The sequence below is a fragment of the Pseudophryne corroboree genome, chromosome 2 (assembly GCF_028390025.1).
Source record: "Pseudophryne corroboree isolate aPseCor3 chromosome 2, aPseCor3.hap2, whole genome shotgun sequence".
In the NCBI taxonomy this organism is placed as follows: Eukaryota; Metazoa; Chordata; class Amphibia; order Anura; family Myobatrachidae; genus Pseudophryne; species Pseudophryne corroboree.
In genome coordinates, this window is record NC_086445.1 from 452,756,658 (window position 1) to 452,771,053 (window position 14,396).

The 14,396-nt window shown below is 48.8% G+C and overlaps 1 protein-coding gene across 1 annotated transcript in view; it reads right to left on the reverse strand.

Moving 5' to 3' along the window:
- CASTOR2 (cytosolic arginine sensor for mTORC1 subunit 2) overlaps positions 1–14,396 on the reverse strand; it is a 362,570-nt gene that overhangs the window by 12,180 nt on the left and 335,994 nt on the right. Inside the window, exon 8 of the mRNA XM_063953739.1 lies at positions 11,134–11,228. Within this exon, the coding sequence (XP_063809809.1) occupies positions 11,134–11,228 (95 nt within the window). The remainder of the gene's footprint in view (positions 1–11,133; positions 11,229–14,396) is intronic.

Consider the following 14,396-nt stretch of genomic DNA (forward strand, 5'->3'; position numbering starts at 1 on the left):
ACATGATCACGGCAATGAAGGAGGCATTGAATATTTCTGACACTACAAGTACCACAAAAAAGGGTATTATGTGGGGTGTGAAAAAACTACCAGTAGTTTTTCCTGAATCAGATGAATTAAATGAGGTGTGTGATAAAGCGTGGTTTTCCCCCGATAAAAAACTGCTGATTTCTAATAAATTATTGGCACTATACCCTTTCCCGCCAGAGGTTAGGGCACGTTGGGAAACACCCCCTAGGGTAGATAAGGCGCTCACACGCTTATCAAAACAAGTGGCGTTACCGTCTCCCGATACGGCCGCCCTTAAGGAACCAGCTGATAGAAGGCTGGAAAATATCCTAAAAGGTATATACACACATACTGGTGTTATACTGCGACCAGCAATCGCCTCAGCCTGGATGTGCAGTGCTGGAGTGGCTTGGTCGGATTCCCTGACTGAAAATATTGATACCCTGGATAGGGACAGTATATTATTAACTATAGAGCATTTAAAGGATGCATTACTATATATGCGAGATGCACAGAGGGATATTTGCACCCTGGCATCTAGAGTGAGTGCGATGTCCATTTCTGCCAGAAGAGCGTTATGGACGCGACAGTGGTCAGGTGATGCGGATTCCAAACGACATATGGAAGTATTGCCGTATAAAGGGGAGGAGTTATTTGGGGTCGGTCTATCGGACCTGGTGGCCACAGCAACGGCTGGAAAATCCACCTTTTTACCCCAGGTCACCTCTCAGCAGAAAAAGACACCGTCTTTTCAAACTCAGTCCTTTCGTTCCCATAAGGGCAAGCGGGCAAAAGGCCACTCATTTCTGCCCCGGGGCAGAGGAAGGGGAAAAAGACTGCACCAGGCAGCCTCTTCCCAGGAGCAGAAGCCCTCCCCCGCTTCTGCCAAGTCTTCAGCATGACGTTGGGGCCTTACAAGCGGACTCAGGCACGGTGGGGGGCCGTCTCAAGAATTTCAGCGCGCAGTGGGCTCACTCGCAAGTGGACCCCTGGATCCTGCAGGTAGTATCACAGGGGTACAAATTGGAATTCGAGACGTCTCCCCCTCGCCGGTTCCTGAAGTCTGCTCTACCAACGTCTCCCTCCGACAGGGAGGCGGTAGTGGAAGCTATTCACAAGCTGTATTCCCAGCAGGTGATAATCAAGGTACCCCTCCTACAACAGGGAAAGGGGTATTATTCCACGCTGTTTGTGGTACCGAAGCCGGACGGCTCGGTGAGACCAATTTTAAATCTAAAATCCTTGAACACTTACATAAAAAGGTTCAAATTCAAGATGGAGTCACTCAGAGCAGTGATAGCGAACCTGGAAGAAGGGGACTATATGGTGTCTCTGGACATCAAAGATGCTTACCTCCATGTCCCAATCTACCCTTCTCACCAAGGGTACCTCAGGTTTGTGGTACAAAACTGTCATTATCAGTTTCAGACGCTGCCGTTTGGATTGTCCACGGCACCACGGGTCTTTACCAAGGTAATGGCCGAAATGATGATTCTTCTTCGAAGAAAAGGCGTCTTAATTATCCCTTACTTGGACGATCTCCTGATAAGGGCAAGGTCCAGGGAACAGTTAGAGGTCGGAGTAGCACTATCTCAGGTAGTGCTACGTCAGCACAGGTGGATCCTAAATATCCCAAAATCACAGCTGATTCCAACAACACGTCTACTGTTCCTGGGGATGATTCTGGACACAGTCCAGAAAAAGGTGTTTCTCCCGGAGGAGAAGGCCAGGGAGTTATCCGAGCTAGTCAGGAACCTCCTAAAACCAGGCCAAGTGTCAGTGCATCAATGCACGAGAGTCCTGGGAAAAATGGTGGCTTCTTATGAAGCGATTCCATTCGGAAGATTCCATGCAAGAACTTTTCAGTGGGATCTGCTGGACAAATGGTCCGGATCGCATCTTCAGATGCATCAGTGGATAACCCTATCTCCAAGGACAAGGGTGTCTCTCCTGTGGTGGTTACAGAGTGCTCATCTTCTAGAGGGCCGCAGATTCGGCATTCAGGATTGGATGCTGGTGACCACCGATGCCAGCCTGAGAGGCTGGGGAGCAGTCACACAGGGAAGAAATTTCCAGGGCTTGTGGTCAAGCATGGAAACGTCTCTTCACATAAATATCCTGGAACTAAGGGCCATTTACAATGCCCTAAGTCAAGCAAGGCCTCTGCTTCAGGGTCAGTCGGTATTGAATCAATCGGACAACATCACGGCAATCGCCCACGTCAACAGACAGGAGGGCAATGGCAGAAGCTGCAAGGATTCTTCGCTGGGCGGAAAATCATGTGGTGGCACTGTCAGCAGTGTTCATACCGGGAGTGGACAACTGGGAAGCAGACTTCCTCAGCAGACACGACCTCCACCCGGGGGAGTGGGGACTTCACCCAGAAGTCTTTCAAGTGATTGTAAACCGTTGGGAAAAACCAAAGGTGGACATGATGGCGTCCCGTCTCAACAAAAAACTGGACAGATATTGCGCCAGGTCAAGGGACCCTCAGGCAATAGCGGTGGACGCTCTGGTAACACCGTGGGTGTACCAGTCAGTGTATGTGTTCCCTCCTCTGCCTCTCATTCCAAAAGTACTGAGAATCATAAGAAGGAGAGGAGTGAAGACTATACTCGTGGCTCCGGATTGGCCAAGAAGAACTTGGTACCTGGAACTGCAAGAGATGCTCACGGAGGACCCGTGGCCTCTACCTCTAAGAAAGGACCTGCTCCAGCAGGGACCTTGTCTGTTCCAAGACTTACCGCGGCTGCGTTTGACGGCATGGCGGTTGAACGCCGGATCCTGATGGAAAAAGGCATTCCAGATGAAGTCATCCCTACCCTGATCAAAGCCAGGAAGGATGTAACTGCGAAACATTATCACCGCATTTGGCGAAAATATGTTTCCTGGTGTGAGGCTAAGAAGGCCCCCACAGAGGAATTTCAACTGGGTCGTTTCCTGCATTTCCTGCAAGCAGGACTGTCTATGGGCCTAAAATTAGGATCCATTAAGGTTCAAATTTCGGCCCTGTCGATCTTCTTCCAGAAAGAACTGGCTTCATTGCCTGAAGTTCAGACGTTTGTCAAGGGGGTACTGCATATACAACCTCCTTTTGTGCCACCAGTGGCACCTTGGGATCTCAATGTAGTTTTAGGGTTCCTAAAATCACATTGGTTTGAACCACTCACCACTGTGGAATTAAAATATCTCACATGGAAGGTGGTCATGCTGTTAGCTCTGGCGTCAGCCAGTCGTGTCTCAGAAATGGCGGCTTTGTCATATAAAAGCCCTTACCTAATTTTTCATTCAGACAGGGCAGAATTGAGGACTCGACCTCAATTTCTCCCTAAGGTGGTTTCAGCGTTTCACATGAACCAACCTATTGTGGTGCCTGCGGCTACTAGGGACTTGGAGGACTCCAAGTTGTTGGACGTAGTCAGGGCCCTGAAAATATATGTTTCCAGGACAGCTGGAGTCAGAAAATCTGACTCGCTGTTTATCCTGTATGCACCCAACAAGCTGGGTGCTCCTGCTTCTAAGCAGACGATTGCTCGTTGGATTTGTAGTACAATTCAGCTTGCACATTCTGTGGCAGGACTGCCACAGCCAAAATCTGTTAAAGCCCATTCCACAAGAAAAGTGGGCTCATCTTGGGCGGCTGCCCGAGGGGTCTCGGCTTTACAACTTTGCCGAGCAGCTACTTGGTCAGGGCCAAACACGTTTGCAAAATTTTACAAATTTGATACCCTGGCTGAGGAGGACCTGGAGTTCTCTCATTCGGTGCTGCAGAGTCATCCGCACTCTCCCGCCCGTTTGGGAGCTTTGGTATAATCCCCATGGTCCTTACGGAAGTCCCAGCATCCACTAGGACGTCAGAGAAAATAAGAATTTACTTACCGATAATTCTATTTCTCATAGTCCGTAGTGGATGCTGGGCGCCCATCCCAAGTGCGGATTGTCTGCAATACTTGTATATAGTTATTGTTACAAAAAACCGGGTTGTTTATTGTTGTGAGCCATCTTTTCAGAGGCTCCTACGTTTATCATACTGTTAACTGGGTTCAGATCACAGGTTGTACAGTGTGATTGGTGTGGCTGGTATGAGTCTTACCCGGGATTCAAAATCCTTCCTTATTATGTACGCTCGTCCGGGCACAGTATCCTAACTGAGGCTTGGAGGAGGGTCATAGGGGGAGGAGCCAGTGCACACCAGCTAGTCTAAAGCTTTTACTTTTTGTGCCCAGTCTCCTGCGGAGCCGCTATTCCCCATGGTCCTTACGGAAGTCCCAGCATCCACTACGGACTATGAGAAATAGAATTATCGGTAAGTAAATTCTTATTTTTCAGGGCCCTGACAACGTCTAGCAACTTGGAGTCCTCCAAATCCTTAGTAGCCGCAGGCACCACAATAGGCTGGTTCAGGTGAAACGCTGACACCACCTTAGGGAGAAATTGGGGACGAGTCCTCAATGCTGCCCTATCCATATGGAAAATCAGATAAGGGCTTTTACATGATAAAGCCGCCAATTCTGACACTCGCCTGGCTGAAGCCAAGGCCAATAACATGACCACTTTCCACGTGAGATATTTCAGATCCACGGTTTTTAGTGGCTCAAACCAATGTGATTTTAAGAAACTCAACACCACGTTGAGATCCCAAGGTGCCACAGGAGGCACAAACGGGGGCTGAATATGCAGCACTCCTTTCACAAATGTCTGAACTTCAGGTACTGAAGCTAGTTCTTTTTGAAAGAAAATCGACAGAGCCGAGATCTGTACTTTAATGGAGCCTAGTTTTAGGCCCATATTCACTCCTGCTTGCAGGAAATGCAGAAATCGACCTAGTTGAAATTCCTCTGTTGGGGCCTTTTTGGCCTCGCACCATGCAACATATTTCCGCCATATGCGGTGATAATGCTTTGCCATAACATCTTTCCTGGCCTTAATAAGCATAGGAATGACTTCTTCCGGAATACCCTTTTCCTTTAGGATCCGGTGTTCAACCGCCATGCCGTCAAACGCAGCCGCGGTAAGTCTTGGAACAGACAGGGCCCCTGCTGTAGCAGGTCCTGTCAGAGCGGTAGAGGCCACGGGTCCTCTGAGAGCATCTCTTGAAGTTCCGGGTACCACGCTCGTCTTGGCCAATCCGGAACCACGAGAATTGTGTTTACTCCTCGCTTTCTTATTATTCTCAATACCTTTGGTATGAGAGGCAGAGGAGGGAACACATAAACCGACTGGTACACCCACGGGGTCACTAGAGCGTCCACAGCTACCGCCTGAGGGTCCATTGACCTGGCGCAATATCTTTTTAACTTTTTGTTGAGGCGGGACGCCATCATGTCCACCTGTGGTTTTTCCCAACGGTTTACCAGCATCTGGAAGACTTCTGGATGAAGTCCCCACTCTCCAGGGTGGAGGTCGTGTCTGCTGAGGAAGTCTGCTTCCCAGTTGTCCACTCCCGGAATGAACACTGCTGACAGTGCTAGTACATGATTCTCCGCCCATCGGAGGATTCTTGTGGCTTCTGCCATCGCCATCCTGCTTCTTGTGCCGCCCTGTCGATTTACATGGGCGACTGCCGTGATGTTGTCTGACTGGATCAGCACCGGCTGGTGTAGGAGCAGGGATTTTGCTTGACTTAGGGCATTGTAGATGGCCCTTAGTTCCAGAATATTTATGTGAAGGGAAGTCTCCTGACTCGACCATAGTCCTTGGAAGTTTCTTCCCTGTGTGACTGCCCCCCAGCCTCGAAGGCTGGCATCCGTGGTCACCAGGACCCAGTCCTGTATGCCGAACCTGCGGCCCTCTAGAAGATGGGCACTCTGCAGCCACCACAGTAGAGACACCCTGGTTCTTGGAGACAGGGTTATCAAGCGATGCATCTGAAGATGCGATCCGGACCACTGGTCCAACAGGTCCCACTGAAAGATTCTGGCATGGAACCTGCCGAAGGGAATTGCTTCGTAAGAAGCCACCATCTTTCCCAGGACCCGCGTGCAGCGATGCACTGATACCTGTTTTGGTTTCAGGAGGTCTCTGACTAGAGATGACAACTCCCTGGCTTTTTCCTCCGGGAGAAACACTTTTTTCTGGACTGTATCCAGAATCATACCAAGGAACAGTAGCCGTGTCGTCGGAACCAGCTGTGACTTCGGGATATTCAGAATCCAGCCGTGCTGGTGCAGCACCTCCTGAGATAGTGCTACTCCCACCAACAACTGTTCCTTGGACCTCGCTTTTATTAGGAGATCGTCCAAGTACGGGATAATTAAAACTCCCTTTTTTCGAAGGAGTATCATCATTTCCGCCATCACCTTGGTAAATACCCTTGGTGCCGTGGACAGTCCAAACGGCAGCGTCTGGAATTGGTAATGGCAATCCTGTACCACAAATCTGAGGTACTCCTGGTGAGGATGGAAAATGGGGGCATGCAAGTAAGCATCCTTGATGTCCAGGGATACCATGTAATCCCCCTCTTCCAGGCTCGCAATAACCGCCCTGAGCGATTCCATCTTGAACTTGAATTTTTTTATGTATGTGTTCAAGGATTTCAAATTTAAAATGGGTCTCACCGAACCGTCCGGTTTCGGTACCACAAATAGTGTGGAATAGTAACCCCGGCCTTGTTGAAGTAGGGGTACCTTGATTATCACCTGCTGGGAATACAGCTTGTGAATTGCCGCTAGCACCGCCTCCCTGTCTGAGGGAGCAATCGGCAAGGCAGATTTTAGGAACCGGTGGGGTGGAGACGCCTCGAATTCCAGTTTGTACCCCTGAGATACTATTTGAAGGATCCAGGGATCCACCTGTGAGCGAGCCCACTGATCGCTGAAATTCTTGAGGCGGCCCCCCACCGTACCAGGCTCCGCCTGTGGAGCCCCACCGTCATGCGGCGGACTTGGCATAAGAAGCGGGGGAGGACTTTTGCTCCTGGGAACCTGCTGTTTGTTGCAGCCTTTTTCCCCTACCTCTGCCTCTGGATAGAAAAGACCCGCCTTTTCCACGCCTGTTTTTCTGGGTCCGAAAGGACTGAACCTGATAAAACGGCGCCTTCTTAGGCTGTGAGGGGACATGGGGTAAAAATGCTGACTTCCCAGACGTTGCTGTGGAAACTAGGTCCGAGAGACCATCCCCAAATAATTCCTCACCCTTATATGGCAACACTTCCATGTGCCTTTTAGAATCTGCATCTCCTGTCCACTGGCGAGTCCATAAGCCTCTCCTAGCAGAAATGGACAATGCACTAACTTTAGATGCCAGTCGGCAGATTTCCCTCTGTGCATCTCTCATATATAAGACTGAGTCTTTTATATGGTCTATGGTTAACAGGATCGTGTCTCTGTCTAATGTGTCAATATTTTCTGACAGTTTATCTGACCACGCAGCGGCAGCACTGCACATCCAAGCTGACGCAATATCTGGCCTAAGTATAATGCCTGAGTGTGTATATACAGACTTCAGGATCGCCTCCTGCTTTCTATCAGCAGGTTCCTTGAGGGCGGCCGTATCCGGAGACGGTAGTGCCACCTTTTTAGACAAACGTGTAAACGCTTTATCCACCCTAGGAGGTGTTTCCCAACGTGACCTATCCTCTGGCGGGAAAGGGAACGCCATTAGTACCTTCTTAGGAATTACCAATTTTTTATCAGGGAAAGCCCACGCTTCTTCACACACTTCATTTAATTCATCTGATGGGGGAAAAACTACGGGTAGTTTTTTCTCCCCAAACATAATACCCTTTTTAGTGGTACCTGTATTTATATCAGAAATGTGTAACACCTCTTTCATTGCCTCAATCATGCAGTGAATGGCCTTAGTGGGTATCAGATTAGACTCATCGTCGTCGACACTGGTGTCAGTATCAGTGTCGACATCTGGGTCTGCGGTCTGAGGTAGCGGGCGTTTTAGAGCCCCTGATGACCTGTGCGACGCCTGGACAGGCACGAGCTGAGAAGTCGGCTGTCCCACATTTGGCATGTCGTCAAATTTCTTATGTAAGGAGTCTATACGTGCACTCATTTCTTTCCATAAGCTCAACCACTCAGGTGTCTGCCCCGCAGGGGGTGACATCCCTTCTAAAGGCATCTGCTCCGTCTCCACATCATTATCCTCATCAAACATGTCGACACAGCCGTACCGACACCCCGCACACACACAAGGAATGCTCCAACAGAGGACAGGACCCACAAAAGCCCTTTGGGGAGACAGAGTGAGAGTATGCCAGCACACACCAGAGCGCTATATAATGCAGGGACTAACTGAGTTATGTCCCCTATAGCTGCTTTTTCTATATAATTTATACAGCGCCTAAATTTAGTGCCCCCCCTCTCTTTTTTTTACCCTTTTCTGTAGTGTAGACTGCAGGGGAGAGCCAGGGAGCTTCCTTCCAGCGGATCTGTGAAGGAGAAATGGCGCCAGTGTGCTGCAGGAGATAGCTCCGCCCCTTTTCCGCGGACTATTCTCCCGCTTTTTTCTGGATTCTGGCAGGGGTATTTTCCACATATATAGCCTCTGGGGCTATATATTGTGGTATTTTTGCCAGCCAAGGTGTTATAATTGCTTCTCAGGGCGCCCCCCCCCAGCGCCCTGCACCCTCAGTGACCGGAGTGTGAAGTGTGTGTGAGGAGCAATGGCGCACAGCTGCAGTGCTGTGCGCTACCTTGGTGAAGACTGATGTCTTCTGCCGCCGATTTTCCGGACCTCTTCTTGCTTCTGGCTCTGTAAGGGGGACGGCGGCGCGGCTCCGGGACCGAACACCAAGGACTGGGCCTGCGGTCGATCCCTCTGGAGCTAATGGTGTCCATTAGCCTAAGAAGCCCAATCTGGCTGCAAGCAGGCGAGTTCGCTTCTTCTCCCCTTAGTCCCTCGCTGCAGTGAGCCTGTTGCCAGCAGGTCTCACTGAAAATAAAAAACCTAAATCTATACTTTCTTTCTAAGGGCTCAGGAGAGCCCCTAGCGTGCATCCAACCTCGGCCGGGCACAAAATCTAACTGAGGCTTGGAGGAGGGTCATAGTGGGAGGAGCCAGTGCACACCAGGTAGTCATAAATCTTTCTAGAGTGCCCAGCCTCCTTCGGAGCCCGCTATTCCCCATGGTCCTTACGGAGTTCCCAGCATCCACTAGGACGTCAGAGAAAACCTAGGCGTGTCCAAGCGTTTGCATGGCGGGTGTCTGACGTCAATTCCGGGACCGGGCTACTCAGAAACTGCACAAATATTTTCCGTACCGCCTGGCTGCACATACGATCGCACACTTGCAAAGCAAAAGTACACTCCCCTATGGGCGGTGACTATCTGCTTGCAGCGCTGCAAAAAAACCCTAGCAAGCGATCAGGTCTGAATTAGGCCCTTTGTCTGTATGCTTTTGTGTACAGAGTTGCTTCCACATAACTGGCTGCTTTGATATTTGTGTTAACAAGCAAGTGTACTTAATGAAGTATCAACAACATGTATATAGTGAGAAGTTGCCACCCGATCTGTCCTCAGAACCTGAGTGCAATGGGGCATGCACAAAACACATTTTTTAAACTACAATCCTATAACTGTTGATGTGTCTGGTGGAGAATATCTAGACCAAAGAACACATATGATAGTTTTCCTCAGATGTTCAAGTGAGATAAGATCTGGTGACTGAGTACAATACTTAATTAAGCTGATTTCACGGTCATATTCCTGCTGCAATTAACCAATGCTTTGCTAGCCTTGTCATACCAACAGTATATTGCTGAATATCACTGTTTGTAAATGGGCACACTGTTGACATGAAGTGATGCATCTGTTCCTTGGAAGCAGCAGTGGTGATGATGCGTCCTAAGCTGCAGCATCAAATCACTCACTATTGGGCGGCTTTTGGCACCCATGGGGAACCACAAGACACCTGTCCCTCCCCCTAAATGACGGCGACACACCTCTGTTTACAAAACTGAGGCTGTCTCTGTTCCCTCCCCGCCCTCCGCATGGCAGCAGACTGTCAATCACTGACAGTCAGCTGCTGTCCTGCATCCAACAGCGCAGGAACCATTCGCGCACACACACAGAATGGGTCCTGCGCATGCACAAAGTAACAGTAATTGATACTTTGTGACAAAAGAAGCAACTCCAACCACATCTCAATACAGCTTGAAAGGATAAAGACTTATGGGGACCTTGTCCTGCCTAACCCTTGTATTTTAAGTAGGAAAATAATAGCAGCTGTAACTGTGATTTTAGGTAGAGACTATCACACAGGGGACACTAATTGTACACTGTACGCTAACAAAACAATAAGTGGAATTGTTAGACTGTGAAATGGCACCAGTACACATTGGGTTTGTCAATGTACCTAAACCCACTTAGAAAAAGTAGGCCCGCTTCCATCACACTCCTCTTGGCAAAATTATGGAACCTGAAATTCTGTCCCACCAATTCACGTGCTTTGTTCAAAAACAGGCTTGTTACACTAAAAGAGGTATTTGCCCTTTTGTAAATTAGCTTTATTGGCTTCATTTCATTTGTATCTAGTAAGTAAATCTAAGCATAATTTGGTGGCTAGTGTGCAAAGCAGGGCCTAACAACATACTGCTATCCTGATAGACCGGTTTCTCCCAAATGGATTGGAAGGTTGATGGGTGATATCCAACTTAATGTTGTGCACATTATGATATTCAGAAGGTGGTTTTAGGGGAAGGGCTAGCAAACATGGGGCAAAATTAGGCAGGTATGTAACTAGGAAGTATATTTAAGGAAATGCGGTTTATAGAAATAGAGATGTTGCACACAGCAACCAACCAGATTCTAGCTATTATCTTCTAAAAAGTGCTAGATAAATGATAAGTAGAATATTATTGGTTGCTATAGGCAACATCTCCACTTCTATAAACCCGCACTTAAAATATACCCCTAAGTCTCCAGTATACAGGATAATAAATATACACAGGTACAGTAGCTCGGGTTGTTTATGTACAACAAATCTAGTATCTAGCAGGTAAATCTGACCCTAATCTTGTGATCTATAACCAGCAGAGACAAATGTAGCGGCCAATATACACGCAGATACAAAGTACAGTATTTTGCCTAATACAAACAATCATGCCATTGCATTTATAGTCATATTACTACTGCTGAAAAATGTAATACGCATTTAAGGTTTTATGAAACTTACCAGTGCATGATCAAACTTAAATGTACTGATATAATAGGCAGGGATGTCAGCAGCAGCTAAAGGCTCTGAGATTTGGGCAACAATCCCACATTCATCTAAAAAAAAAAAGAGTAATTCTCAATTAAATATAAAAAGTGGGAGATGGCATATGCTCTGCAAGAGTTTAATACAAAACTTATCATTTGTAACGTTTTCTTAGCACTCTTCCATAAAATGCCTCCAACTTTTTGTTTGTTAGATACAGTATCCATGAGAATATATATATGCCTTAGGATATCTCTTTAGCGTGGAAGGGGATCTATAGGCAGGTCTTAAGGGCCCTACACACTTAAAGATATAAGTAAACGATACGAACGTTCTCGTTAATTAATGAACGAGAACTCGTTCATATCGTTCAGTGTGTAGGCACCAACGATGAACGATGCGAGGCCTCGCGCTCGTTCATCATTGGTGCCGGGTCGCTTATGCATGTGGGCCAATATGGACAATCTCGTCCATATTAGTATGCAGTGCTATGGAGCTGGGTGACGGGGGAGTGAAGAAACTTCACTCCCCCCGCCGCCGGGTCACCCGTCGGCCGTATCTCCGTCGGACAGCTCGGCGGCGGGTCGCTAAATGTGTCGGGGGCATTAGAATGTTTGATCCTCTGTCACATTTTGTGTCCTATGTCAGTAGTTTTGAACTCTATCAAGAAAAATAAAATTTTAAACCTACCGGTAAATCTTTTTCTCTGACGTCCTAGTGGATGCTGGGAACTCCGTAAGGACCATGGGGAATAGACGGGCTCTGCAGGAGACTGGGCACTCTTAAAAGAAAGATTAGGTACTATATCTGGTGTGCACTGGCTCCTCCCTCTATGCCCCTCCTCCAGACCTCACTTAGAATCTGTGCCCGACCAGAGCTGGATGCACCTAGTGGGCTCTCCTGAGCTCACTAGAAAAGAAAGTATTTGTTAGGTTTTTTATTTTCAGTGAGATCTGCTGGCAACAGACTCACTGCTACGAGGGACTGAGGGGAGAGAAGCAAACCTACCTGCTTGCAGCTAGCTTGTGCTTCTAAGGCTACTGGACACCATTAGCTCCAGAGGGATCGAACACAGGGCCCGACCTCGATCGTCCGTTCCCGGAGCCGCGCCGCCGTCACCCTTGCAGAGCCAGAAGACGGAAGATAAAGATGAAAAACGGCGGCTGAAGACTCCTGTCTTCATTAAGGTAGCGCACAGCACAGCAGCTGTGCGCCATTGCTCCCATAGCACACCACACACTCCGGTCACTGTTGGGTGCAGGGCGCTGGTGGGGGGGGGGGGGCGCCCTGGGCTGCAATTAGTTTACCTTTTTGGCACAAATAGCACATAATACAGTGTATAACACTGTATATGTGCAAAACCGCCCGCCATTAACATTATAAAATGCGGGAGAAGCCCGCCGCTGAGGGGGCGGGGCTATCTTCCTCAGCACAGTCAGCGCCATTTTCTCTTCACAGCTCCGCTGGAAGGACGCTCCCCAGGCTCTCCCCTGCAGTATCCAGTACAACAAGGGTAAAAAAGAGAGGGGGGGGCACATAAATTTAGGCGCAATGTGTGTTAATAAGCAGCTATTGGGAAAAATCACTCAGTATAGTGAAAATCCCTGTGTTATATAGCGCTGTGGTGTGTGCTGTCATACTCTCTCGATGTCTCCCCAAAGGACTTTGTGGGGTCCTGTCCTCAGTCAGAGCATTCCCTGTATGTGTGCGGTGTGTCGGTACGGCTGTGTCGACATGTTTGATGAGGAGGGCTACGTGGAGGCGGAGCAGGAGCCGATAAGTGTGATGTCGCCCCCTACAGGGCTGACACCGGAGTGGATGGATATGTGGAAGGTATTAACCGACAGTGTCAACTCTTTACATAAAAGGTTCGATGACGTAACAGCCTTGGGACAGCCGGCATCTCAGCCCGCGCCTGCCCAGGCGTCTCAGAGGCCATCAGGGGCTCAAAAGCGCCTGCTAGCTCAGATGGCAGACACAGATGTCGACACGGAGTCTGACTTCAGTGTAGACGAGAATGAGACAAATGTACAGTCCCACAAGGGCCATCCGATGCATGATTACGGCAATGAAAAATGTGTTGCACATTTCTGACATTAACCCGGTTACCACTAAAAAGGGTATTATGTTTGGGGAGAAAAAGCAGCCAGTGACTTTTCCCCCATCTGATGAATTAAATGAATTATGTGAAGAAGCGTGGTGTTCCCCTGATAAGAAACTAGTGATTTCTAAGAGGTTACTGATGGCGTACCCTTTCCCGCCAACGGATAGGTTACGCTGGGAGACATCCCCTAGGGTGGACAAGGCTCTCACACGATTATCTAAAAGGGTGGCACTGCCGTCTCAGGATACGGCCGCCCTAAAGGAGCCTGCAGATAGAAAGCAGGAGGCTATCCTGAAGTCTGTATATACACACTCAGGTACTATACTGAGACCTGCTATTGCTTCAGCATGGATGTGTAGTGCTGCAGCAGCATGGTCTGATACCCTGATAGACAACATTGATACCCTCAACAGGGATGCTATTTTGCTAACCATAGAGCATATAAAGGACGTCTTGTATATGAGGGATGCACAGAGGGACATTTGCCGGCTGGCATCTAGAATTAATGCAATGTCCATTTCTGCCAGGAGAGTATTATGGACTCGGCAGTGGACAGGTGATGCTGATTCTAAAAGGCACATGGAGGTTTTGCCTTATAAGGGTGAGGAATTGTTTGGGGACGGTCTCTCGGACCTCATATCCACAGCAACAGCTGGGAAGTCGACTTTTTTACCTCAGGTTCCCTCACAGCCTAAGAAAGCACCGAATTATCAAGTACAGTCCTTTCGGCCTCAGAAAGGCAAGCGGGTCAGAGGCGCATCCTTTCTGCCCAGAGGCAGGGGTAGAGGAAAAAAGCTGCACCAGACAGCCAGTTCCCAGGAACAAAAATCCTCCCCTGCTTCCACTAAGTCCACCGCATGACGCTGGGGCTCCACAGGTGGAGCCAGGTGCGGTGGGGGCGCGTCTCCGGAACTTCAGCGACCAGTGGGTTCGCTCACAGGTGGATCTCTGGGTTCTACAAGTGGTATCTCAGGGATACATGCTGGAGTTCGAGGCGACTCCCCCTCGCCGTTACCTCAAATCAGCCTTGCCAGCGGCTCCCAGGGAAAGGGAGGTAGTGCTGGCGGCTATTCCTAGCAGGTGATAATCAAGGTTCCCCTCCTTCAACAGGGACGGGGTTACTATTCCACAATGT